A 27,874-nucleotide genomic window follows, 5' to 3' on the forward strand; every position below is an offset into this window, starting at 1 on the left:
AGGTTCTCCACCTTGGGAGGAAAAACCTGCAGCATCCTTATAGGCTTGGCAGTACTACGCTGGCTAGCACTATGAAAGAAAGAGACTTGGGGGTCATCATTGACCACAAGATGAACATGAGCCTCCAATGCGATGCTGCGGCTAGTAAAGCGACCAAAAGGCTGGCGTGCATCCATAGATGCTTCTCGAGCAAATCCCGGGACGTTGTTCTCCCCTTGTACTCGGCCTGGGTGAGGCCACGGCTGGAGTACTGCATCCAGTTTTGGGCTCCATAATTCAAAAAGGATGTGGAGAAGCCTGAGAAAGTCCAGAGAAAGACCACGCGCATGATCAGAGGTCAGGAAAACAGAGCTTACAACGACAGACTGAGAGCCATGGGACTCTTTAGCCTGGAAAAGCGCAGGCTCAGGGGTGATCTGATGGCTGCCTATACGTTGATCAGAAGTGACCACCAGGATCTGGGGGAACATTTGTTCACCAGAGCGCCCCAAGGGATGACGAGGTTGAACGGTCATAAACTACTGCAAGACCATTTCAGGTGGGACATAAGGAAGAATTTCTTTACTGTCCGAGCCCCCAAGGTCTGGAACAGCCTGCCAGCAGAGGTGGTTTAAGCACCTACTCTAAACACCTTCAAGAGCAAATTGGATGCTTATCTTGCTGGGATCCTATGACCCCAGCTGACTTCCTGCCCTTCAGGTGGGGGCCTGGACTCGATGATCTTCTGAGGTCCCTTCCAGCCCTAATGTCTATGACATCTATGAACAGAAGAGTTAAAAGTCACTGAGCAAATGGAGGTAAGCTTATGGGTAAAAACAGACATTGGATTTCTCTTGGGACATAACCTTTTATTTGGGGATCCTACAGACCTACAAGCCCATTGCCCCACTTTAAGTACCTGTGAAATCTCTGAGAAACCACTTTTTCCCAGGACAGTTGGAGCTAATTTGAGTTAATTGCCATCCAAGCTGCATGCGGAAATGAAGGTTTTGCTCCTGTTCCAACACAAGTCAAAGGCTGGGATAATCACACCCGAGACAAATGCAAGGTCTGTTTTTTCCCTATGTGTTTCATTTAGTATTTTGTCTGAGATTTGCCTTGGCAAGTTCTTCATTCTTCTTTGAAATGTCTCTGAATATAAACTTGCTCATTGCTGTTATTAACTTTTGTGGGGCTCAAGGATTTTGCTCGCAGATGAAGTGGACTGGAGTCATGGTGGAAACATTGTCATCAGTTCCTCCTCTTACGAGCCTCACCAAGCCGAGGTAGTCACGGTTAAAGAGATCAGGAACCATAGCATTAAAATCCATGAACGCCTTCTCCATAGGCATATAGGTAAGAAACTTGTCTTTCATTCTCCCTTTTATCCCTTCCCATGTTTTTGTTGCTTTGTTGCATGACAACTCCATCATCTGGCCCATTATTCCTGTATAGCTTTGTCTTAGAATCATTATTGAATGACAGTGAGAGATTTTGCCTCCACCTTCCTGCTGATGTGTCTTTATTTCTTTTTTCTGTATGCTTCTTCATACCTGTACTAAAGGGCAGGATGTTCAAAGCAGAGTAGGCAATGTAATTTGACTATTGATTTGAATGATAAAGTTAACCATGTCTGAAAATCCCACTCCGGCTGTGTATGTATGTATATAAATTAGAGCTGTCAAAATAAAGAGGGAGGAAAAATTGGTTTCATTGCAAAATATATTTTGAAATATGAAATTTCAGAAAATGTGGACAACCTCTAGTAGAGGGGGTGATCAGAATCACGAAACTTTCGTTGTGAGTTTTTAATTTTGACATGTGAATTATTGATTCAATTTTACACCTTGAGACATGTTGACAGGTTTTAACATGGATACAAAATGCATAGATACAAAATATATATATATGACACATATATACTTATATAATCTCACATATATCAGGACCTACTTAAACTATAGCAAGGCAAAGGGGTTTTTGCGGCCTGCTTATAGTACGCAGAGCCCTCTGTGTCCCTCAGCGCTGATTGGTGGAGAGGCCCTGGTGGGGAGGTGGGATGAGTGGCCAACATCTTGATTGCTGGTTGCCCTTCATGCTGCCTCAACCCTTGGTGCTGATTGGTGGAGAGGGCCAGGCAAGTGGGGGAGGGACAAGGGGGCAGTCACCATCTCATCTGCTGCCCTTTATGTCACCCCAAGAGCCAATGCCTTCCACTCCCAGCAATGAAGCCTGCTGGCTCCCACTGGGAAGCCAACATTTTATTTTTATTAATTTCATTTTGTGGACAATCCTGGATTTCGCAGGTTCTGTGAAATCTGCAAAACTAGAAATTAAGTGTGTGTGTGTGTGTGTGTGTGTGTATACACACACACACACACACCTGCATGCATATATATATACACACACATGCACACATATACATACACACATATGCGCGCACTCATACATACATATACATAATTATATATATATATAAATATATATATATACACACACACACACATATATATATAAACCACATATTTTTATAATATGTATAGAGGTAAATAATTTATCGATACCTAATGTTTTGCTATCATGTTACCCAGGGATATAATTATTTCTGTACAAATTATGATGGTATATTTGTATATAACAGGTGGGTCAAACCAGTTTGGTCTCCTGGGCTAGATAGGATCTGGATTTACTTGTAGTGGTGGTGACAGCAGCAGGGTGGGTAGTGGCAGGAAGCTGGGGAGCTTAACACAACCATTGCTCACCCCCTACCATAAAAGCACATTCCCAGTGGAGCTCCATGTTCTGGATTTTGGCAGCAGGCCCTACCCCCACTAATCCGGCCTTGAATTCCTGGTTTTTCTAGGAGCCCCATGGAATGCATGACATGACTTCATGGGCCGGATCTGGCCCAGAGACTATACATTTGACACCCCTGGAATATAACATGTTATTTACCATATTTACTCAAATCCAAGATGAGCCTCCCCGTATTAACTTGTCTTGGATTTGAGTATGAGATAGTGGAGAGGAGCAGGTAACTTCTGCAGCTCTGGCTCTGGCTCCAGCTCTGGCTTTGGCTCTGACCTAGGGTTGGAGCCACACCTGCCACTGCCTCTGCCCTTCCAAATCTCTCCATCTTGCAGACTCAGGTCCCTTGCATCCCTGCCCCATCTTTCTCCCCATAGCCTCCCTCACAAGCCAGGAGCAGTTCCCCAACATGGCTTTGTATAAGCAGCAGCAGCAGCAGCTCTGTCCAGTCTTGGAGCTGGGGCCAGAGCTGCTACACTGCCACTACTGCTAGGGTGACAACCTTTTCAAAAACCAAGCATGCCTGCCCATCCCCTCCCTATTACCCCCCACCCTGTGGAGGCAACACAGCTGGAGAAGAGCACAGTGGAGCCTGTGGGAGGTGGAGGAAGATGTGGGCTGAAGTCCTCAGGGGTCCCCACCCTGCTGCCACCTGAGCAGCACTGCAAAGATGTGCCCCCTGCTGCTGCTGATTGGGCAGGGGTGGCATGGCTGGCATGGAGCTCCCAGCGGAAGTGGCAGCCCCAAGCCTCCTTGCTCCACTCCATCCTCCGATGCTGGGTCCTTCCTGCTGGGCTATGGAGGCCTTGGGGGAGGGAAACAGGGTGGGAAGCCTCTAGCACACAGTGGACAGCCTGCATCCTCCCCTGTGCCTTGCACAAATCTGGGGGGTATTTTCCCTCCTATTTCCCCATCCCTGGGAGTGTGCAGAGCAGTGGGGAGCCGGCCTGCCTTCTGCCCCCCAGATAAGCTGCCTGTGGCTCCATCGCACTCCCCTCGCCAGGCCATGCTGATCCATCTCATCCCTGGAATCTACTCGTGGCCCCTTGATCGCTGAGTGACTTAGCCACTCACAACTCGATATTGCAGGTCTTTAAATCAAGAAGGGATATCTTTCAGAAAGATTTACTGAGGTTCAGTTGGGCTTACTATGGAACATACTTAATGCGGCACGCAGGTCAAATAAGATAAATCTAGTGGTCCTTTCTGACCTACAAAGTTGGAACCTATTTTTGCAAGGTTGTGGTGTCAAATTTATGTTTAGATGGATATAGTGTCATCAAGCTGGGGGGAGTAGTAGATACATGGGAGGGCAGGGCTAGGATTTAGAGTGACCTAGACTCTTAGGATTGGATGAAAAGGAGTGTCATGAGGTTCAACAAGGACAAGTGCAAAGTCCTGCACTTAGGACAGAGCAGTCCCACGCACCACTACAGGCTGGGGGCTGACTGGCTGGGCACCAGGTCTGCAGAAAAGGCTGTGGGGGTGAAAGTGGACAGTGAGCTTAGCATGAGCCAGCAGTGTGCCCTTGTTGCCAAGAAAACTAATGGCGTCCTGGGCTGCATCGGTTGGAGTGCTGCCAGCAGATCAAAGGAAGTGATTCTTCCCCTCTGTTCAGCACTGGTGTGGCCACATTTGGCATCCTGTGTTTTTGGAGGTTTTCAAAACCATCTGGACAAAGCCTTGGCTGGGATGATCTAGCTGGGGATGGCCCTGCCTTGAGCAGGTGATTGGACTAGGTGTGACCTCCTGAGGTCCCTTCCAACCCTAACTTTCTATGATTGTATGGTTGGACATAGGGGTGTTCAGATCTTTTGTTATGGTTTGTAGTATTTTGCGTAGTCAGGTTATTTTGAGCAATTGGGTGCTCATAAAGCAAACTTAAGTAAAGAAAGAAATGGCCTGTCACCTCTAGATTGTCATGTGACCAAAAGTCTTTGCCATCAGGTTAATTCGTTTCCTTGTATTAGTTTCAGGCTATGTCTATACTGCTTCCCTGCCCAGCTGGAACCGCTGCTGAGAAATAATCACTCCCACTGCATATATATATCCAAATCCAGCAGTTAGGCAGAGTAGATGATATAACAGGGTCTTGAGAATGTGTCTTGGTGCTGCCGCTATGCAGAGGAAGCCTGGGACGTGCCTGCTCTAAAGTTCCCAACACAGTAGCATCAACTTCTGCTTCCAGCAAGCTTTTGGCCAAGCTCCTCCAAGTCTTGTGCTTCCATAATTTGGCTTACGCTGAATCTGCAGCCAGTGCTATCAATAGTACCACTTTTAGCTCTGTTTGCTTTAGAATTACACCGAGCTAAAGGGAGAAGGAGGAGAATGAACTATGAAACTTGGTTTTTGTTAAACGGGGCAAAGCTTGACTCTGCCTAGCTTGGTTACGTAGGCTGAGAGCCACACGTTCCGTGCAGCGTGCCATAGAGCACAATGTGCAGTTTCATTTATAAGGAATCTTTGCTTGTATTATTCAGTACTAAGGGGCACAGAGCCAACTTCAGGTCAAATCCTGGCTCTGGTGAAGACAACGGGAATTTTCCATGGATTCAGGAGAGGCCCGGTTTCACCCTGTGCGGTTTTGCTGGAGTAAGCGGCTATGGTTCCCTACAACCACACTGAAATGGCTCATCACAAATCCAAGGGAGCTTGCCTGAACAAGGAGATGGGACCTGGTGAATGTCTGCTTCCCAGTGTAGAAGGGCTTCCCAAAGTCCTGTGCACTGTTTAGGACTCAAGGGGAGATTAAGCATGATTTGAAGCCTTGTGAACTGGAATCAATTTCTTACACTTTACATGCAACGTTAGTACAAAGTTTTATAATAGTAAATTGATTTTAGCAACGGCATCAGGCTGATCACTGTGTGAACTTGTAGCCTCAGGAAAGACCAGCTTTGGCTTACAGGATGCTAAGGCACAATGTCTCCAGTACGTTTAGTTGAAGAGCACAGAGTGGGAATTTTCCTGTTGGCTCAGGAGGTGCTTACCCTATTGAGCAGACATGGCACTCTCTTTTTGAGAGATCGATATCCGTTGTAAATAGTGACGTTCAGGTGGGCTTTTTGCTTCTCTGTTTGTGCTTCTGGACCGTGCTGAGGACGAATGAATCTGAACGGCAGTGCAGCTGCTGAGGGGAAACCAGGCACTTGCTGCTAGAGTGGACGTCCCGAAAATATTGATTTCCAAAATCTCATACGTAGTGATCATATTTCTCCCCTTGCGATTCCCCAGGGCGTTCCCATAACACAGAAGATGGTAGACAGCTGCCTTTGGCTGCAGAGGTTGGGCTTCTGACACGGAGTATACAGATCAAGTCTGACACCGTTTGCGCTGGAAGGCTTCTAGTAGGACGCTTTAGAAATGCCAATGGAGTGGAATATGCAGGTGGGTAAAACTCACCCACTTGGCTCTGTTGCAGCAATCCTGCCCAGTTTAGCCCAGGCCAGTACTCTGGAAACTGGCTGTAACTTGTTCTATTTGCTGTATAGTACTGAGCCTTCAGAAAAAAATCCAAAAAACTAGTAGTGTAGTAATAATAACCTGAAAACCTATCCAGATTTTGTACCGGCATTTTGTCTCGCTTTGTAAACAAATGCCGGGTTTGTGCCTTGCGTTTGTATGGCGCTCCGTTTCTCATCTAGTTCTTCGCAAGTTTTCCATGGGTTGGTTCTTAGATAGTACTGTGGAAATTATGGTTATTCTGGCTATTACTACTGATGATGATGATGAAACAGTCTGTCTCCAATTACTTTTATCTCACTGCATTTATCACACTGCAGGTGCCCTTCAGCTCTTAAATGTTGAACTTCTGAACTTTGGGCCTTCGCACCTTCCTGCCATTGACTTCAGAAATGTATCGCAGGGTTCTGCAGTAATCGCTTCCAGCATTCACCAGACCTGCGGGGGTGGCATTCAGTCAGTTGCAAGCCATGGCATCGTACTGCGTGATAATGTAATGTTCAGTACAGTTGGCCCTGGCATTGACTTGGAAGGCCAAAACCACTCTCTTACAAGGAACCTTATCATTCTGAGCAAGCAACCAGAAGGGTCACCAAACTGGGTTGCTGGTATCAAAGTAAACCTCATAGACGGTGCCTATTTACTGGGTAATGTTGTGGCAGGATCTGAACGAATAGCCTTTCACATCAAGGGGCAAGAGTGTTCCCTTGCCAGAGATCAGTACATTGAAAATGTAGCCCATTCGAGCCTTCATGGTGTCCATTTATACCGAGGAGATGGGTTTCAAAACTGTACCAGGATCACTGGTTTCCTGTCCTACAAGAATTATGACTATGGTGTCATGTTCCATCTTGAAAGCAGTGTCGTGATGGACAATATGATGCTGGTAGACAATGCGGTGGGCGTCCTGGCTGTGGTGGTGCGCCGCTCTTTTGAGCAGCACTCCTTAAGGAAAGAATACATCAAATTTAGGACCTCTGTCATTGTTGCTACAAGCAAAACATTTGACTGCATTAAGGACAGAATCAAGCCCCTCTCAGGTGACTCGACTTCCAGGGACCGAGCTCCACGTTACCCTCAAAGAGGCCGCATTGGGATTCTATGGCCTGCATTCGCCTCTGATACTAGCCGATGGCCTGATGAACCATGGCACAAAATAAGAAACGATCCATCAGTCTCAGGAATCATGAAGCTACAAGGTTGGTCTTTTGTTGGCATTAGCTTGAATATCCTAGCAAAATATCCCATCCAGAGTCATTATTTTCTGCCTATTTATGTACCACCCTCTCCTGCAATCTGAAATGGATACAGTGAGTGAAATTCTGGTCCCACTGAAGTTAATGACAAAATGTCTTTTGACTTCACTGGAGCCTAGAGGTTGGCCAGGGTTCCTCCACGGATGCCTAACTGTTGTATTGTACTCTGTGGCACTGCACAGCTTGCACATATACTCCAAAAGAGCCTTTATTTCAGGGGTTGAGGAAGTGGTTTCTCTATTTGATATACCTGCCTAATCTATTGGTATCTATGGCTGGATAAAGATAACAAGGATGTCAACTGCTTTACAGATTTTGTTTACTGTGTTCATAGATTTATAGATATTAGGGTCGGAAGGGACCTCAGCAGATCGTCGAGTCCGAGTCCTGGAGGGCGCCATGTTCAGAATCGGTAACCTGTATTGTGGTTCTGTTTAGTAAACACTGCTATAAAAAAGCCAGACAATAATAATACTTATTATTATTACAATGGTTAATGACAGTAAATAACTTCAGTGGAAGTATGTAAAACTCACTTAATGAATGATTGTAGCCTTTTATCCTTTGTGTTCTTGGGTTAAACAGAATGTGCATTACAAATAACACAAGAGTTTGCATTACAGAAGCATGCAGATGACTGTGTAGTTTCAGATCTGCCTATCCAAGTCCAGTGGTTCTTAACCAGGGTGCTACAGCACCCCGGGGTGCCTCGAGGTGCTATAGCATGCCATGCAATATTAGCACTGTTAGGTATGCAAACATTATTCAAAGGATAAAAAACCCAGAGATTTCGAATAGGAATCCATAGTATTATAAATATCCTGACTTGCTGTGGCCCTTCAGAAGTCTTTGCCACAGAAAGATTGCTCTATTATTTTTCTGTAGTCAGAAAATGAGTGAAAACGAAGAGCTGGTATTTTCTAAGGGGTGCCTGGAGCCTTTCAGGGGTGCCTTGAGTCTAAAAAGGTTGATAAGAACTGTCTTAGGCTTTGATATGACCCCCCATTATGTAGGTGTCTGAGCACCTTGCAGTCTTGTATCTTTATGACACATTTATATTAGGAAGTGCTATTAGCCTCATGGGGGTCTCTAGCACTATTTTCAACTTCAGGTGAGTTAAACCCCAGTTAGAGCAGAGGCACATGAGCAAGGCACTGTGAGGCAAACGAAGCAGTGCTTTACTGTACATCACTTTGTCATTTGTATCTCCTTGCCCACGGGAAATGAAATATAGCCCACTATAGCTTAGCCCTCAGTGAAGGAAGGCTCGGCTGCCGTGGATTAATTCTCATTCACTGCCATATCAGAGCATGCGCACAGGCAATTACTGCAAAACAACTGCCTTGGCATGAGGGCTCACCCTCCCATGTCTCCCAGTAGTTTGTCTGTGTGGTTATACCTTTAGTAAAGTGGCAAGCCTGAAACCAATTTAAATTCTTAGAGGGGTTGCATTAATGTTGAGGTTTTTGGGTTTTTTTTCCATAGAAGTCACCTTTACTGGTTTTACAAAGAGTTGCTATAGTGACGACATGGACATCTGCATCATGTCAAATCCTGATAGCACTGGCATCATGCACCCAATCACATCTGAGAAGATGAGAATGCTACATGTCAATGAGAAGAACAAGCTTTACTTTCATATGCTGCAAGCAAGGTGGTGTGCTTTCTTCTTATTAAGAAGATACTCTCCCCCCCACCAATGTTTATAATGCATGTGTGGCACCAGTTCCCCACCTGGTCATATGTTTCTCTGTCTTTAGCACTCATCACTACAGAATTAGCATATTTAAGTACCGCTTACATCTATTTCTAATGAGTTTCATTTTTTCGTTAGGAGCATGGGAGTTAGAAGCTGGACATGAGTCTAAACCAAAATTCGTGGGGATAGTCAAAATCTAAACTCGGGCCCAAACCTGAGTACTATAATTGACTGAATTGTTATAAAGTACTGAACTAATTTTTTTGATCCAAACTACCCTTTTAAATTGAGCTCTCTGTTTCTCTACCTGCTCTTGTACTGATCATGTATGGGACCAGAACTGGAAAAATCTGAGCATCTAATTATTTATCTTAACTTAGGATGCAAGGCTCAGATAGTTTGTTTTCAAACTTCCCCCAAACCAAACTTCCTGGAGTCCTACCACTACCTTCTGGGTAGGAAAAGTAGGTTCTGATATTTGGTCTTGAGCACAGTTGACTTCTCAAGTGCTGGCAGCAAACAACATCAGGGGCTCCAGAAAAGAAAAAAATTGGTGATGGATATATCATCCTTTCTGGCATGAGAAAAAGAGTTGGTTTTTTGCCTGTGAAATCACATCACTGATGCTGAGTAGTTTCAAGAAGGTTGTGAGATGGCAGATAAGTGCCAGCCATCCTCATGCCCAGAGAGATAATCTCCTGAACATATTGGAATAGGGATCAAGAAGAAATGTGTCTGCAACCCTTAGGAGTCGACCATTCAGATGCACTCAATCTTCTGGAAACACAGGCTGATTTATGTTTTGATTTGTATGGAGTACTGGAATACAGGGACTCGCCCCGCCATGAAACTTTTGCAGAAGAAGTGAAACCCAATGACAAAAAATAATCAGAGGTACTTCACACCGCTCCAGTCTACAGCCCCTTAAGTGACCTGTGAATGCTTTCATTTTTTTTTTTTTTTTTTTGCTCCAGGCATTAGTTTGCATGTGGATTTCTGAGCACTGTCCAGCTTGTCATCTCCCATTATTCTTAACTTCTGAATCCGGTCCATTGTATTATGCTGTTTGCGACCTGCTACCGCACAAAGCATTGCAAAAGCTGATGATTTGCAGACGTGCCTGATGGACACGCGTAATGCAAAGTGTTTTCTCAGTATTCTGCTAAGCCTCTGGATAGGGTCCAGGCTTTTTGCCTCTGCATCTTTTGCATGCATTTGTTAAATCCAAGCTTGCAAAAACTATGCACTATTCAAGGCCAGAGCCTGTTCCATCGCTTGGGGACTTAAGTGGATTGGACACCTAAGTGTGATTGTATTCCACCCCGCTCAACTCCCTGGAAACCCATAATATGTCTACTTTTGTAACATCCTGTGATCTAAGCCTTAAGACTAAGTCACAAAAATGCCCCAGGGTGGAGGAGAACCCACACATCTTTGGCATGAACAGTTTTTCAGGGACCCAAGCAGCATGAATAGTATTGCATGCCTGCTTTGGCACCTAAGAGGTGCAATGGGATCAGTCCTTTGTGGCCCATGCGATAGCTTCATTGTGCTGCCTCAGCATTGAAAAGGGACCACAAAGGGACTTGGAGAGAGGAGCTGGGGCTTCTCCTGGAGTAGGGGCATGTGGGCATATGAGGGCAGGGCTGTCCAACTTCTAAGCAACTAGGGGCCACAGTACCAGGGATTGCATGCCATGCAGGCCACACCAGTGTGAGCCATTGTCCCCCTGGAAATCATGCTACATAGATGCCCTCCCCACAACTGCACTGTATATAGGGGCATCCTGGATTCACCTCCCTCCCTGCACAGTACTGCATGGGTACCTAGCTCTGCAGGTTCCCCCAGCACCACGGGCTGGGCTGTGCTACACCATGTCAGGCTGTGCAGTCCTCTGGGATGGGGACAAGAAGTGGAAGTCAGAGGAGGGCGAGGGAGCCTGGAGACCCCAGTTACTGCTGCCTCTGGAGTAATGGGGGAGTGGTGGCCAGGTGGGAGCCTGGGGGCTGCACATCAATCTCTTGGGGGCCACGTACAGCCCACAGGCAATCAGTTCAACAGCCCCAGGTTAGGGGTCGAACCAACCCAGGGAACCGTGCAGAATTGTGTCTCACAGTCATTTCCATCGTGGTCTGAGAGATACAGGAATTAAAACACTGTGGATTCTGGTGGCTGGATTATGAGGCACTATGGTTTGTCTGCAACATTCAATTATTTGAAAACACGTGCTGAATCAAAATTGGAAATGTTTCTGGGCAATAGAGGTACTCAGAACGCAACCCTGGAACTGGATCCAAATGTTGTGGCTGGCCTTATCTATAATGGCCTGAGCCAAAATCTTGAGGTTCTCCAACAAAGAGGAGAATGGGAATTACTTGGAGGAGAAATATGTTTCTGAATATGATCATTCTTAGCATTTGGGAGGTTGGGATCCAGATCTGCGTTTTGCTCATTGGGCCTGGTCTCAAGGAAATTACACGTTGCTACAGAGTTTGGTGACAAAGCCAATCAGACTGCTTGTTCGCTCAGCAGATTTTACTAATTCTCCCCTATTTACCCACTTCCATTTTGGAAGTATCACCGTGATATGCATTTATGAGCAATGGAAAAACCTTTAAACGCCACTACCATCTGATTTTTCCTACTGTCTCCCTGATGATGATATTGATTCTTCTGCTTTTCAGCAGCAATGAATACGAGGATACGGTGTTTCCTGAGATAAGATGTGAAAGCTCAAGGAAGGCTCTCTTCAAGGATTTGGATGGGAGCGCTCTGGGTCTGGAACCACCCGTGTCCGCTTTTCCGAAGTCAGATTTGGAGTGGCCGCAGTTTTATTTGCATGCTGGTAAGACTTTGCAATATCTGTCAAGTTTGCTGTACCATGGGGGGAAGCCAGGCCAGAACGACGGCCTGCCCCAGGCCCAAGATGGGTCGGTCTTGTCTGCGGCTCTGAAAGGTTGCTGGCCAAGGCATAGAAGAAGGGCTTGGTAGTCGTGCTTCTGGGTTCCCATGTTCAGTAATGTCTTTCTGACCATCGGCAAAGCAAGTCTTCTAAATTGACTTAATTTTCCTATGCTTTAATGTGTCCCTCTATAAAGCAAGACTAACATTTATCCACCTATTTAGAGTGCAGTGAGATCCTTGGATGAGAGGTGCTCTGCATGTTGAAAATAGCAGCATTAACTGGCTCAGCATAGATTTTGTTTATTTGTGCCCTACTAAGAGGGCAGTCGGGTTGAAAATCCATGCCAGAAGCTTAACGAACACTTCCTCTGGCTTAAAAAGACCCATTTTGCTCTATAACCACATTCGGCAAGTTCACACAGCACGGCTCCGTTCTCCTCCTGATTACAACCCTGCGCTGTGATTCCAAATAAACTCTTTAATTACAATTAGCATTTCCTCAGCCGGCTGCTGACAGCGGCCATTTTGCAGAAAAGTCGCATCATTTGTGACTCCGGCAGTATGGGAGGCTGATGCGAGGGACTGTAATTAATCCCGTTTTCCATCCTGCTCGAAAACTGATTAAACTCGAGAAGAACTTTAATCTTTAAACAAAATGTCTAATGTGTACCCAGTAAAGGCTTTCCTCTAAGGATCGCTCTCTCACTGGCTGCTTAGAGGGCTGATTAATACATTGTCTAGGCATAAACATGCTCTTTTTTTCCACCCCCCTCTACCTTCTCTGCCCTGATTATGAATCACAAGCCAATGCTAATATCCCAGCAGGCTCTGTGTACCATTTAGCACCAGCTTTTTCAAGCACGCATTCATGCACACACAGTGTCTGATCATTTTGGATGCATGTTACATTTTCACAGGCACGCGGTAGTCATACGTGCCAGGAATCCCCCACCATCTCAATGGCACTAATGGGGCAACCTGCGCTCCACAGGGTTTATCTCCTTATGCAATGATGCCAGCAGCATATGGTAAATGCTGCCTGCCTCTCAGGCTGCCAAAAAATGGTAGCATTTTCTTCTTACTGCCCAAAGAAGAATGGGATTTTTATCTGCCCAAATCTGTCTGTAATTTCTGTGCGTTCCTCTGTCAGAGGCCTTCAGCTCCATCGCTTTTGAAGCTTCACCTGTGGAAAAGCACAGATTGAACGGAGGATGCATTCGTGCTCATTTTGCTTTTCCCTGACCCTCTACCAATATTTAGCTGAGTGCGCTGCGGGCTTTTCCGACACTGGCTTCGTCCATACAACTTTCACCTTGCCTCTGTGCTAGGAGTGCGAGTCCAGATGAACTGCCCTGTAGACGAACAGTATTATTTTCAGCTTTATGCTGATACCCCCTTGGAAGTTTACCTCTCACATTCCAGGTTGCAGAGATCAAGGCGACTGCCATCTAACTAATCAACACCCAGCCTCTGTCCCTCTGTTTTGTATAGTCACCTGTTAGCTACTGAACACCCAGGCCTTCTGCTCAACTCCAGCAGCTTGATCAGATTGCTGCACTGCAGTTTTTAAGCCTCTGCTAACAACTAAGCACTCAAGTCATCAGGTTAATATGCAGCATCCCCGCTGTTGTCAATCTAGGGACACGTGGTTTCTCAAATGCAGCTGAAAACAACAGTTCTCCAGCTTTTGGCATCCTCTGAATCACCCTTTCCAGTCTGGATGTCCGACTTATAAACATTGCCTTCTGTCAGCAGTTCCCTGGGATCACAGCCACCACAAAAGAAAGTCTCCTGGGAGAAAAGGTTGAGTGAAAGGCAGGGAGCTAGTCCATCAAGATAGCATTAAATGGGTGGCTAGGTGGGGTCTGCTTCTGGATGCACAACTGGGTTATTTCCCATTTAATCCACACAGTAACCCCCAAAGGTTCAAAATGCAAGAAATGAGATGTGTCTCCTTGTCTGCTCAGTCTATCTGTCTCTTCTCTCTCATCTCTTCCCTCGATTGTAATCTCTTTAGGCCAAAGGATATCTCTTTGTTCTGTGTTCCCATAGAGCTGCACAAATACTTGATTTTTTTTCCCCTTTCACTGGCTTACCCAAAAATTCAGGGGGGAAATACTTCTTATTTTTGGGTTGATCCAAAACAAAAGGCATTTCAGTTTTTCAAGTGAAACAGATGATGGGGGAAAAAAGGAAAAGCAAAGGCTTTGCTTTATTTTTTTCTTATCTATTCATTACAATTTCTTATAACCCTACCTCTTTTTTTTTTTAAGGATTTTTTTTCCCCCAAAGGATTGATTTTTTTTTTAATAGGGATTTTTTTTCCTCCAAATTTTTGCTTGGGTTTGATTTGGCTGGGAAAAAAAAAAGACAAGGAGAGCACAGATGCGTGGATCCTTTTTGCTCACATTTCATTTGGAAACTTTCACTCCGCACAATAGGGTCCCAATCCATGGCTCGAGCTCCATGTGCTGCTATAGTGCAAATAATAAATAACAGCATCACTGGCTAATGGCATGTAAGTACTACACAATAATTAACTGCTTCCAGAGGTCTTTTGCTCCCTAGCTAGAGGGGAAAATCCCATTCTCTTTTCCCAAGCAATTATAGACTCAAGAGATTGAAAGTTGCTATGTGGCTGTTTAATCTCAGCAGATATTTATGGGTAAACATTAGTGTTCGAGGATTCCAGATGTCAGGATATTAAAGCATAGAGGCACAGTGATGTCCCGGAAAATATTACAGTCTTCAGGATGTCTGCCTTGGTGTGTTGTCTCTAGAAGAGCGCAGGATTCAGCTCTCAGTTTTCTTTGAGAAAACCAAGAGAAACTTATTGGGTCTCTTCCCTTTTTCACATCTCTGAATTTAGCAAGAAATCGAAGCTGTGCAGTGTCGTTAGTGTATTATTATGTGCCAGAGAGGCAAGAATTTGTGTAAGTGATACCTTTTATCGGAGCGGCAGAATTAGTATTTATTTGTCAGCGCCTCCAGAATGGCTGCCTTTCCGAGTTCACAAAGAGATGAGAGAAATGTCTTTTGCATATTCCCTGTCAGCATAATTTAACCATTTCTGGGCCTGATCCTACAAACACATATATCTCTTTACTCAACTCAGTAAGTCCATCATGTAGGCCTAAATGCTTATGGGATCGGCAGGACTCATCCCTGCTCCCCCAGCCCCCACCAACCCCTGCCCATTCCCCCTGCCCCCCCATGGCTGTCCTGCCTGCCCCAACTCCTGGTGCTTTAAAAAATAGCCCCCACTCACCGGGTGCTGTCAGTTGGGGATGTGATCCCTGCTGTCCACCCCCCATCATGAGCCCCCCACTCCCCCAGCCTGCCTCAGCTCCGGCCCCTTAAGAACCCCCCGCCCCAGAAAATAACCCTGAACTCACCAGCTCCTGCAGCAACCTTGAGGCTTCGGGGGGGGGGTCATGGAAGAGCCCCCCACACAGCAGGGGGCAGCAGAGGGCAGCAGGAATGCTCCCCTCCCTGCCCCACTCCGGGCACAAACCAGTGAGTTTGGTAGTTTTTTATTTTTTATTTTCTTAAAGTGTCAGAGCTGGGGCGGGCGGGGCAGACATGTGTGGGGGGGGCACAGGGGGCTCATAGAAGAGCCCTCCAAGCAGCATGGGGCAGTGGGGGACAGTGGAGATTGCCCCCCACGGGGCAGTATCTGGTGAGTCAGGGCTTTTTTTTTTCCAAAGTGCTGGGGCTGCAAGAGTGGCCAGGGATGGGCAGGGATGGGCAGGGATGGGCAGGGCCTGGGTGATTCGGAGATTCGGCTGCTGCCAAATTGATTCAGCTGAATCGATTTGGGGGCAGTGATTTAAACCACCGAATCAAATCACTGTCGCCCGAATCGCCCAAATACGAAGCCGATACTAGCCACTTTGCACAGGCTTACTGACTGGCTTTCCCCACCGGCAGAGACATGCCCTAGAGATCCCGGGAGACTTGTCTCGGTGTAAGTGGGGAACGTGTTGCCCGTTGTCTAACTAGTGACACCTTTGGTTAAAGGAAGGCAGCAGGTCCTTTGCCTCTAGCAGTTTTGTGTGTCTAGCCCTGAACATCACATCCACCCAGAAGGTGGCAAATTTAATCAAAATTTAAAAAGATTCTCAATAAATGACACCTGGAAAAAGAAATGACTAGCTCTAGTTGATATAGTGAAGACATTTGATTTGAGGTACCATAAAATCTTTGTTATCCAGCATTCCCGGTAAGGGGATGGGGGTAAGGGGATTTCCGGTTATGCAAGAAATTATACATATCTTTAATTGTTCATAAAAGTTCATAAAAGTAGGAGCCAAATCTGTGATGGGGATTTGCCAAGGCTATATTGAGTGTTTGGGTGCTTGTTTTACTTCAGAAATGAGCTAAAAACAGGTTTAGAAGTAGTTCAAAGGGATTCAGATCTAGGAGTTTGATTCAGTTTTATCTCTAGTCAATAAAATTCTGAAATTATTCTAATGAAATGATCATAACACCAAAAAACACCAAGGTGATTTAAGTGTAGGATTGTATATTTACTTATAATCTTTTTAGAAAAGAAAATGGTTTGTCAACTAAAGAAAACATTTAAAAAAAATTTTCATTTTTGACAGAAACATTTGGGTTTGTGTTGAGACGAACACTGACTTTTTTTAGATTTGTGGGAAAAATTGAAGATTTTTTTTAGATGAAAGCAAACATAAATCACAGGATGAAAAATCACAACTATGCTTAAGGGTACACGTCATAGAAAATCAATGAGACTCATGCTCCTTAATCACATATAAACTTTTGGAAATCTTACCTATTTGTATTTGGCTATTTTTTATATGGAGGCTGAGCAGTGAGCAGAGAGCACTTGCTACAGGAGAAGCAGCTTGCGTGTGGGACTAGCTTGAAGAGGTTTTTCTCTGTGCCAGCGACTTAGGGGCTAGGGGCAGAAGTTACATTTCAACCGGTTTAAATAATCAGAAACTGGTTTCAGCCTGTAACAGAACAGAAGTTCAGTGCACATAAACCAGTTTCAAAATAGCTGAAACTGGTTTGAGATAAATCTGGTTGGATGTAGTATCAGACTTAACTGATTTAGGTCAAACTGGTTTATGAAATGTCTGCCCCAGACCAGGGTGGCTGATTGGTGCTAGAGTGTTTGCCCAGTGCTTGGTGTCTGTGTGTTTGGTTTTTTATTTATTTTTTCCTTTTTCCTCTACCATATGTGTTTGCTTTCTCCTTTTCTTTTCTTTTCTTCCTCTCTTGAGTGACTGAGTGACAGGGCTTGCTCTGAGTGGGGCTGGTTTAGATAACAGGGGTGGAGCTAGGATAGGCAGCCTTTTAAAAAGGCAACCTCCAGTAAACTGTGGGACCAGAAGAAAATGGCAAGAAATAAAAAATGAGTAATACTTAAGGGCAACAAGAAGACAGCAAGTAGAGAGGGAGTTTGCCTAGGGAGTTCACGGTAGAAGGGAGCCAGGGAGCAGAATATGCTCTGTGTGTGTGTGTGTGTGTGTGTGTATGTGTGTGTGTGTGTGTGTGCATGCATGTGCACATGTGCATGCACAAGTGCCCTGATACAGGTTCTTGCACTGTGATCTGGTTCACCTGTTGTGACATGTCATGTCTGTGTTCCTCTCAGACAGTTAGGAGCATTTCTTCTGCACCACGTGTAAGCTGGGTTGGAAGCATGGGTATCCATGGGTATCCATGCTGCATTGCATCTGGGACCAGAAAGATTACTTGGACAAGAATTATGAGAAGCTGGTATTGGAGCAGCCAAAGGGTAATGACAAGAAGTGGCAGCATGTATTACTGCATGAAGAAGGAAGTTCCCCGTAATTAAAGAGCAGTGGATTGAAGTCAGCAACCCCTTTCAAGCACTCTGCTGAGGAAAAGGCAGAGGAATAGGCATCTGCAGGCATAAGGCAGAGGAGGAAACAGCTTAGAGAGCAGAAAGTAGAAGGCCACAAGGACAGGGGCTTCAGGACCATTGCACCAAGAAGGAAGAGGAGAATGATGGTGGTGGGTGACTCTCCTCCGAGGGATGGAGGCACCACTTTGTCATCCAGATTTGGGGGCTCAGAGGTATGCTTCCTGCCTAGAACTGAATTCAGGATGTCACACAGAGTCTGCCAAAGGTCATCCATCCTTGAACAACTACCCCTTCCTGTTTGTCCATGTAAGTACCAACAATAATGTCATTCTGACACTGAGCAGATCACAGGTGACTACGAGGCTTTTGGCAGGAGGACTAACGAGCGTGGAGCACAAGTGGTGTTCTCATCGATTCTTCCCATGGAAGGCCACAGTCTAGATTGAGACCACCACATCCTGGAAGTGAATGTGTGGCTGAGATGGTCATGTCAACATGAAGGCTTTGACTCCTCTGACAACAAAGATGTTCTTTGGAAGAGGACTGCTCTCAAGAAATGGGATCCATTTGGTGAGAATGGGGAAGAGCTTCTTTGGGCATTATCTAGACAACCTAGTTAGGAGGACTTCAAATTCGCTACCATGGGGGATGCTGGCCAAAACCCTCCAGCAACAGAGCCTGCAATGCAGAGGGGAAAGGACTCAAAGAAGCAACTCGACTCTGGAGAAGAGCCAGAAAGCCACAGGACTCCAAGGAGTGGCACAAAAGGGAGGTGTGTAGGTCAAAATTCAAAATCCATCTGATGCCTGCTTACATAGCTATAGGGTTGGGTAAAAAGGTGGTGGTGTTGCCTTGCATGTCAAAAACATATAAATGTGTTCCCTGGTTCAGGAGGAAGAAGATAGCAAAGCAGAATGCATCTGGGTGAAGATGAAAGGGAAAAGATGGAGCACCGATATAATAGAGGAGGTGGATCAGAGGAGGTGGATAATAATAGATTTATTATAGGCCGCCTAATCAGGAAGAGGAGGTGGAAGAGGCACTCTTCAAGCAGGTGACAAATCTATCCAAAAGCTATGGGATGTTACTGATAAAACACTTCAGTTTTCTGGACTTTTGCTGGAAGAACAATGCAGACAAACATAAAATGTCAAGTTGGCTTCTTACTTGTGTGGACAACTTTCTTTTCCAGGAAGGGGAGGATACAACTAGGGCAGTTATTTTGGGTGGAGGGCCACTTACTGAGTTTTGGCAAGCCATCAAGGGCCTCATGACAGGCAGCCAGGGGCAGATAAATATTAATTTTCTAAATTTTTTAGGGGCCCCATGGGCCAGATAGAATGGCCTGGCAGGCTGCATCTGGTCCCTGGTCCGCATTTTGCCCACCCCTGAACTAGGGGGTCATCTGTCTTGGATCTTGTCCTGATCAATGGGGAAGAATTGGTGGGCAACTTTCTTTTCCAGAAAGGGGAGGATACATCTAGGGGGGCATCTGTCTTGGATCTTGTCCTGACTGACAGGGAGAAATTGGTGGAGGATATAAAGGTGATGGGTAACTTGGGAAGAAGCAATCACAATACAGTAGAATACTGGATCCTGCGACAGGGAAAGCATGAGGTCAACGAAATCAGGATGCTGGCTGGCAAAAAAGCACATTTCATCTGGCTCAGGGAGTTAATAGGCATCATAGCAGGACAGAGGTGCCCAGGAGGGCTGGGAGCTTCTCAAGGGCACGGTATTCCAAGCCCAATAAAAAACCATTCCAACATGATGAAACCACATGAAGAATGGCAAGAGACCAAAGTGACAGCACAAGGAGCTTCTAGGATACATCAGATGCAAAAGGAAAGCATATAGGCAATGGAAGAATGGGGAGGTCACCGAGGATGCATACCAGGAAATAGCAAGAACTTGCAGGGAAAAAATCAGGAAGGCAACAATAAAAACCCAGCTACACCTGGCAAAGGAGGTTAAGGACAGCAAGAAGAGGTTCTGTAGTTTCATAGTTTCATAGTAGCTAGAGTCGGAAGGGACCTAGGTAGATCATCTAGTCCGACCCCCTGCCTTAGCAGGAAAGAGCACCGGGGTCAGATGACCCCGGCAAGGTGCTCATCTAACTTCCTTTTAAAAATCCCCAGGCTAGGAGCCTGCACCACTTCCCCTGGAAGCTGGTTCCAGGCCCTAGCCGCCCTGACTGTGAAGTAGCGCCTCCTAATATCTAATCTAAACTTACCCTCCGCCAGCTTGTGACCGTTATTCCTGGTCACTCCTGGCAGCGCACGGGGGAACAGGGACTCCCCCAATACCTGCTGATCCCCCCTGACCAGTTTGTAGCAGGCCACAAGGTCCCCCCTTAACCTTCTCTTGTGGAGGCTAAACAGGTTCAGGTCCCGTAGCCTCTCCTCATAAGGCCTGCCCTGCTGACCCTTGATCATACGAGTGGCCCTCCTCTGAACTCTTTCCATATCGTCCACGTCCCTCTTGAAGTGTGGCGCCCAGAACTGGACGCAGTACTCCAGCTGCGGCCTGACCAGTGCCGCATAGAGGGGGAGGATCACCTCCCTGGACCTGCTTGAGATGCATCTGTGGATGCATGACAGGGTACGGTTGGCCTTCTTGACTGCCTCCCCACACTGCCGGCCCATGTTCATCGTGGAGTCAATGACGACTCCAAGATCCTTTTCCGTCTCCGTGCTGGCAAGAGGGGAGTTCCCCAACCTGTAAGTGTGGTGCCGGTTCTTCCTCCCCATGTGCAACACCTTGCACTTATCAGTGTTAAACCCCATCCTATTCTCATCCGCCCACCGTTGCAACCTGTCAAGGTCAGCTTGTAGCCTATTGCACCCTTCTAGTGCGCCCACATCCCCCCACATCTTAGTGTCATCAGCAAACTTGAACAGGGTGCTTTCTACCCCCTCATCCAAGTCACTGATGAAGATGTTGAACAGTGCGGGCCCGAGGACCGAGCCCTGGGGGACCCCACTGCCCACGTCCTTCCAGGTCGAGAAGAACCCATCCACTACCACCCTCTGGATGCGGCCCTCTAACCAGTTGGCGACCCATTTGACCGTGTGGGCATCGACACCACAGTCTCCCAGCTTTTTTGATGAGGACAGGGTGAGAGACAGTGTCGAAAGCCTTCCGGAAGTCCAAAAAGACTACATCCACAGCAACCCCTGCGTCTAATGATTTGGTGACCTGATCGTAAAAGGCCACCAGGTTGGTCTGACAAGACCTGCCACTGATGAACCCATGTTGGTTGCCCCTGAGCATGCATTCCCCCGCAAGGCCCTCCTGGATGTGTGCCAGGATATTTTTTTCAAAGAGCTTACCCGGGATTGAGGTCAGACTAACTGGCCTGTAATTTCCCGGGTCCTCTTTTTTTCCCTTTTTGAAGATAGGGACCACATTGGCCCTCTTCCAGTCCTCCGGCACCTCGCCAGAGCACCACGAGTGCTCATAGAGCCGCGCCGGGGTCCCGCAATGACCTCGGCCAGTTCCTGTAGAACCCTAGGGTGAAGATCGTCCGGACCAGCGGACTTGAACACGTCCAGCCTCTCCAGAAGTACCCTAACTAACTCCTCGCTAACCCCTGGCCCAGGCGTGTCTCTCTCGGGGCCCGAGGGGGGCCCAGCAGGGAGGTGGCTGAACTGGTCCCTACTTAGGAAGACAGAGGCAAAGAAATCGTTAAATATGTTAGCTTTGTCATCTGGCGTGATGACTAAGTTGCCCATCGTGTCCTGCAGGGGCCCCACATTACCCGGGACCCTCTTTTTACCCCCTATGTATTTGAAGAAGGACTTCTTATTGTCCTTAATCCGGGAAGCTAGTCCTATCTCCAACTCTGCCTTGGCCCTCCTGACTGCCCCCCTACATCCTCGGGCGACTGTAACATAGTCCTTCTTGGTGATGACCCCATCTCTCCATTGGGTATATGCCTCCCTTTTAGCAAGGAGACATTCCCGGATGCTCTTAGTGAGCCATGGGGGTTTATGTGCCCTCCTGCTCCCTTTGACCCTTGTTGGGATTACCTCCCTTTGGGCATGGTACGTCTGTACGTCTGTTGGCCAGAAAAGAAGGACCCAGGTGCCCATGGGTCCTCTGCTAACAAGCCAGGGAGAACTCCTAACTGAAGATGCAAAAAAGGCAGAGCTGCTTAACAGCTACTTTGCCTCAGTCTTTACCAAAAAAAACCAACGTTGCAGCTAGACACCTAATAAGGATGATCTGGATAAAGAAGGGAGCATGCTGAGTGAGGAGATTAAAAAAAAAAAGATGTTTAGAGAGTTTCTGTTGGTTTGAATGAATTCAGGGGAGCAGGCCTGGATGCCTGGATGAGCTTTATCCCAGGGGACTGAAGGAACTGGTAGAGGAGATCTTTTAGCCCTTGGCAATGATCTTCATGAAGTTCTGGGAGACAGGCCTAGTACTAGAGGGCTGGAAAAGGGCCGATGCAGTGCCCTTCTTTAAAAAAGACAAAGGAGGACTCAGGGAACTATAAACCACTTAGTCTCACCTCAATACCTGGGAAGTTACTGGAGCATATCCCAAGGAGGGTCATTTGCAAGCATCTGGAGGAGGAAAGGCTGATCACAAGCAGCCAGCATGGATTTCTTAAAAATAAATCATGTCAAACAAACTTGATCTCCAACTTTGACACTAACTACTTGGCTCAAAGAAAGGAAAACTATGGATATAGTGTACCTGGACTTCAACGAGGCTTTTGACAAGGTCCAGCATGCCTTCTTATAAACAAATTGGAGAAATGTGAGCTGGATAAAGCTATTACAGGGTGGATGGATAACTGGCTCAACAGCTGCAAGCAAAGGGTAATTATTAATAGGTCCGTGTTAAAATGGCAGGAGGTTTTGAGTGGAGTCCCTCTGGGGTTTGTCCTGGGCCTGGTGCTGTTCAACATTTTTATTAATGATTCTGATGCTGGCATAGAAAGCTTCTTGAGCACGTTTGCAGATGACATGAAACTAGGAAGGATTTTGAACATGGTGGAGGATGCAAGCGCAACTCAGAGGGATCTTGAGAGATTGGAAAGTTGGGCTAGAGATAACAGGTTGAAGTGCCATGCCAACAAATGCAAGGCGCTATGCAGCTGCACAAATGGTGAATGTGGTTTTGGGACGCATTAGTAGAAGCAGTAGATAAAAGACATGGGAGGTGATAACGCCTCTGTGCCCAGCACTGGCTAGGCCCCATCTGGATACTGTAAACAGTTTTACATTTTTAAAAGGATCTGGAGAAGATATAGAGGAGTCCAGAGGTGGGTAACAAAGATGATCACTGGCTTGGAAAGCCAGTCTTGTAAAGAGAGGCTGAAGGACCTACACGTATTTAGCTTGTGGAATAGGTGCATAAGAGGGGACATGATAGCAGTCTTCAAGTACTTGAAAGAAGAGGGAAACACCTTTTCTCGCTTGCTGCAGAGAGGGGGACATGGACCAAAGGCTTGAGGTTGCAGCAAATAAATTTAGATGGACTATATGGAAAAGAAAACCTTCTTCGCTGTTCGGATAGTGAGGCAATGGAAAAGGACGGCTAGGGAAGTTCTGGCCTCTCCGTCACTGGGGGTGTCCAAGAAGAGGCTGGATAGCCACTGGTTGGGGATGATCGAGGCATAGTGATGCCTATGTTCTACTCTGGGTATTTTCCATGCTTCTGGGTTTTGCTGTTTACCCCCGCCCCTCCCCCCCCTCTCTGCCACACGTCTCTGGGTGTTTCTAAGCCTTCCTCAGAGGCATTGGGTGGTGACTACAGCCAAGGCTGGGCACTTGGACTGCAGTGTTACAGTGCTCCTGCTGGGACCAAAGCCAAAGTTTCCTGGCTAGAGGGTTTTTCCTTTCCGCTCAGGGTCACACTGATCACCATATTTTGGGGCCAGGAAAGTATTTTACCCCATGGTCAGAGTGGTATGGACTGTGAAGGTTTTTTGCCTTCCTCTAGCAGGGATCATGGCCCTCTCCCCTAGATCTCTTGAGCATATATTGACAACATTTAATAGAAGCAGGACTTTGGCTACTGTGGTTCCCCTCCTTTACCTGTGCCAGGGTCGGGTGGCAGGTCTGCGTTGTGTCAGGACTGACGGTAGCCTTATGTGGAGTTTAGTTTATGGACTGTATGTTTGGTTAGGGGTGATCCTGCCTCAGGCCAGGGGGTTGGACTCTGGAGGTCGCTTCCAGCCCTACTTCTCTATGATAAGATGCAGTTTTCTGTCCAAGTATGTCTCCAGTTCAGTTTCTGAAAAGGGGAATTATAGTCTTATAGTCTATAGTCTTATACAGAATCCAAGACTAAAAGAAAAGTTTTAGTCTCTCTCCGTTTCCTGTCATTCCAGTGAGGGCAGTGTTTTTTATTCAACAAATAGACATTTTTGTGCAGTGCTTCCAGTTCAAACATTGCACTTGCTAACTAAGAACCTTTCAAAAACTGGCTGCTATGAACACAGCTGTAAGTAAGTAAAGCATTTGCACTGCCCAAGCGATGTTAAATAGCAAAAAAACAGGACAAATGGCACGTTAAAAAAATGCCTTCCTGTTTTAGTAATCAGGTACATTGCTTGGGTCTCAGTGAATCATTATGTATTTCAGAAATGTTAGTTTTCAATCTGACTGTGTCCCTATAATGCCATTAGAGTTTATTTTTCTATGTCGGGGCTGTCCAACTGTTGGCCCGTGGGCTGCATTCAGCCTGTGAAGGGTTTAACACGTGGTTCTCCACTGACTCCATTGTTTATGCTGCAAGATCTCTCTTGGCAGCTTACTTAATCTCCTCACAGCTTACAGAGGATGTTTCATGGGGGGTTTCCAGCAGAATTTGTTTTTTGTGAATTTTGAAGGGGTGGGTCAGGATTGGAGATGTAGGGGGGGCCACCTGCGTCAGAACGGGGCCCTCTGAGTGCAAATACCACTGCTGCATTTGGAAAACTGTCAGACATCATCTTTGGAGATCCTCTGTATCTTAGCAAGCCAGGCACAAAAGCCGGTTGCCTATGACTGGGGTACTAGTTCCTTAGCTATAATGCATTAGTATTTGCCATGTGACAAGAAGGACCCACCTGTAGTCAGTACTACCAGCGTGAAGGCATAAAAGAAAAAAATAATTCTGCAGCTGCCCAGCCATCAGTGCCCAGGGCTTTCATAGATGCCATAGAGAGCTGATGCACAATCCAAACTCAAAGCCATACCAGCATTAAGTTCATCCTATAGGACAGATGTCCTGAGAAAGGGAATAAGCTTGTAAAGGAGCATGCTTTCTTCACCCACTGGCTGAATAAAAGAGCCCGAGGAATCTGCCTACCATGCACAAGCTCCCGTTACCTTCCTCTTCTTCCATGCATCAAGAAGGAAACAGAGTCAATAGCTTTCCTGGTGATGACTCCACTTTGCCCAGATTCATCCCTTCATTGCAGGACGTGCAGTTGGACCAGGGGGTGGTTTGGCCCACTGCTTCTGTTTCTTGCTTCTCAGTTCCTTCTAGCTACTTTCTGCCAGTCTTCAAGGCTGGAGGTTTAACAAAGCTGACAGTAAAGACGAAGCAGAGGAAGAAGCGAAGGTGCCTTCCTATTCCAGGAGAATGTAATGCCTGCCTTGGTGATTTTGTCACCAGTCGTGTACAAAACAGACACCAGTAATGGACAAAATTTTGTCACCCGTCATGTACAAAATAGGATTTGGAGCTAGCAATTGGTAGTTTCTCACTTTAGCGTTGACACAAACTGTCCCAGGGACAAGGTCACTGAGGATAACCCTTTGAAATTAGGCACCTCAATTTTAGACACCTTAAGAAAGTGGCTGATTGTCAGAGGTGCTGAGCCTTCGCACTTCTCCTTTACTGGCTGGACTGCCTAAACAGACCTTGAGCCAGTGACTGCCCCTTAACTCTAGCTCAAGTTGTAGTGGCCTTTGGGCCGTGTCAGCCTTGTTGCACGCTACACTTAGCACGTGTTAACTGCACTTTAAACTCTAGCATCTGACCATTCAAGCACTGAACATGTGCTAAGTGCCATTATGGCATAGCAGAGTTCACACTTTTATGGCGAGGAGTATCCCCAGGTTGTGTTACTTAAAATGTGTTGAGTTGAAGTCCGACTGCTCCACGGTGGTGATACAGCCAGAAGACTCCAGCGGGGTGCAGGGGCTGGACCTGACAAACAGCTGTTTTATTCAAGTCATAGTACACATTACCATGCAACTGGTCCAAAAGCTTTCTAGCTCTTAGTAATGCTTACTATAATCTAATTAAACTCATGATACGCATTCTGCGTGACAAGGCCTTTAGCAGCCCAGTCATTAGAGCAAGTTACCCAGGACTGGGATCTAGAGGCCATGGGTGAAGCCCCCAGTTGTGCTGTTCCATCTCCCTTTGGGCTGCAGTCGCTGAACCCAGAAACGCCATGCTCAGCACCCATGAAATCGAGTCACCCTTATCCAGGCACCTTCGTCACCCTTATAGAGGCACCCGGCTGTCAATTTGGCCCCCGCATTTAAATATATGTTCTGAGCCCAGGCAATATCTTCTGTAGCTGGAAAAGGAGGAATCGGAGGGTGCTGTTATGCATTGAACTGAACACTTACTACGTACAGCTAAAATGCAAGCAGACGCATGTTCAAACAGCGTTGCACATGTCAAGTGCCATCGGGGCAATGCAAAGCGGCTCCCTTTCAGGTGAGGATTATCTAACGTACTTCCTTGAATCTGTCACAGCATTTCAGTGATATGCAGCTGTTGCAAGTGAGCATGAGACTATACCCCCATATGCCACCGTGCTGGGAGGCAGGGGAGGCGTTCTGGTAACTGGGAAAGGGAGAGGGTATAGCTACACTGGTTCTGTGCTCTTCCGTGCTGCTGAAAAGCCTTGCCTGTCTGCATGCTCCAGTCCCAGAAATATAGCAGCGAGAAGGCCCCCTGAGTACCTGACCTGGCTGCTCCTGAGATCTCCAGAGACCAAGATCCTGAAAGTGGTAGGGGCAGGTGTATGTGGAGCATTGTCCAGTCTGAGTTTGGGTTGTGCGGAGCAGGAGCAGGCGGGCAGGCTTTCTTTTCTGGGTAATGGCCTAAAGAGTCACAGGGAGCCAGTATAGACACCCCCTCTCTCTGCTATGGGGAGCGGGGCTCAGACATGATGATCTACTGAGGTCCTTTCTGACCCTAAAAATCTATAAAATCTCTAGAGTAACCCCGAGATAACAAGAGAGGTGAGGAGTAGTTTGTAAAGTTTCTCTGCCCTGAGCCATGCGCCCAAGCCCACTCAGCCAATATACTGCCATGGTTGCTGAATCCTGGTCTATCAGTCAGGCTGGGCACTGGAAGTGGGAAGATGGATCACCCACAAAGTAGTGGCTGGGGGCTCAGGAGATCTTATAGCAGGTGGGAGGCCGGGTGGAGGGAGAGACCTAACTTAGAAACTTCTCCTTATCTCCTTGAGTAACTCTTCTGTTCTTTCTCCTCAAAAAGTAGCCCTAGCTTAAGTGACAGCTTCGTTATGAGGACAAGGTTCTTTGGGTAAATATGATATTTTTTTATTATTCCCCTCTCCCTTCATTGCCCACCTATCTGCCATCCATTGACTCTTCAGTTTACACTGTCACTGACTGGCTTCCTTGCATGCAGACCAGCCTCTGGCTTCTTTACTATTCCTTCCTTCCAAGAAAAGCACAGACCAACTGCAGACATTTCCTCAGCCTGACAAAGGGTGTTTGTGCCCAAAAGCTTGCAAAGAGGGATTTTTCCCAACTATTTGAGTTGGTCTAATAAAAGATATCCGGGTTGGTAAAAGATACCCACATTCTGGGTTGCCAGAATCTGGAATGGGCTTCCAAGAGTGCTCTCCCCTACCTTGGGGGTCTCTAGGAGGAGGCTGGGCATGCACCTGGTTGGGGTTGTCTGACCCCAGTG

General features: G+C 46.6%; 1 protein-coding gene across 1 annotated transcript in view; it reads left to right on the plus strand.

The window, feature by feature from the left end:
- Positions 1-27,874, plus strand: part of PKHD1 (PKHD1 ciliary IPT domain containing fibrocystin/polyductin) — a 407,856-nt gene that overhangs the window by 273,740 nt on the left and 106,242 nt on the right. The window contains exons 55-59 of the mRNA XM_090030582.1: positions 1,181-1,335; positions 6,022-6,174; positions 6,570-7,448; positions 8,991-9,159; positions 11,889-12,049. Of these exons, the coding sequence (XP_089886708.1) occupies positions 1,181-1,335; positions 6,022-6,174; positions 6,570-7,448; positions 8,991-9,159; positions 11,889-12,049 (1,517 nt within the window). The remainder of the gene's footprint in view (positions 1-1,180; positions 1,336-6,021; positions 6,175-6,569; positions 7,449-8,990; positions 9,160-11,888; positions 12,050-27,874) is intronic.

Source organism: Crocodylus siamensis, chromosome 1 (genome assembly GCF_052110815.1).
Source record: "Crocodylus siamensis isolate JL-2025a chromosome 1, ASM5211081v1, whole genome shotgun sequence".
Taxonomy (NCBI): Eukaryota; Metazoa; Chordata; order Crocodylia; family Crocodylidae; genus Crocodylus; species Crocodylus siamensis.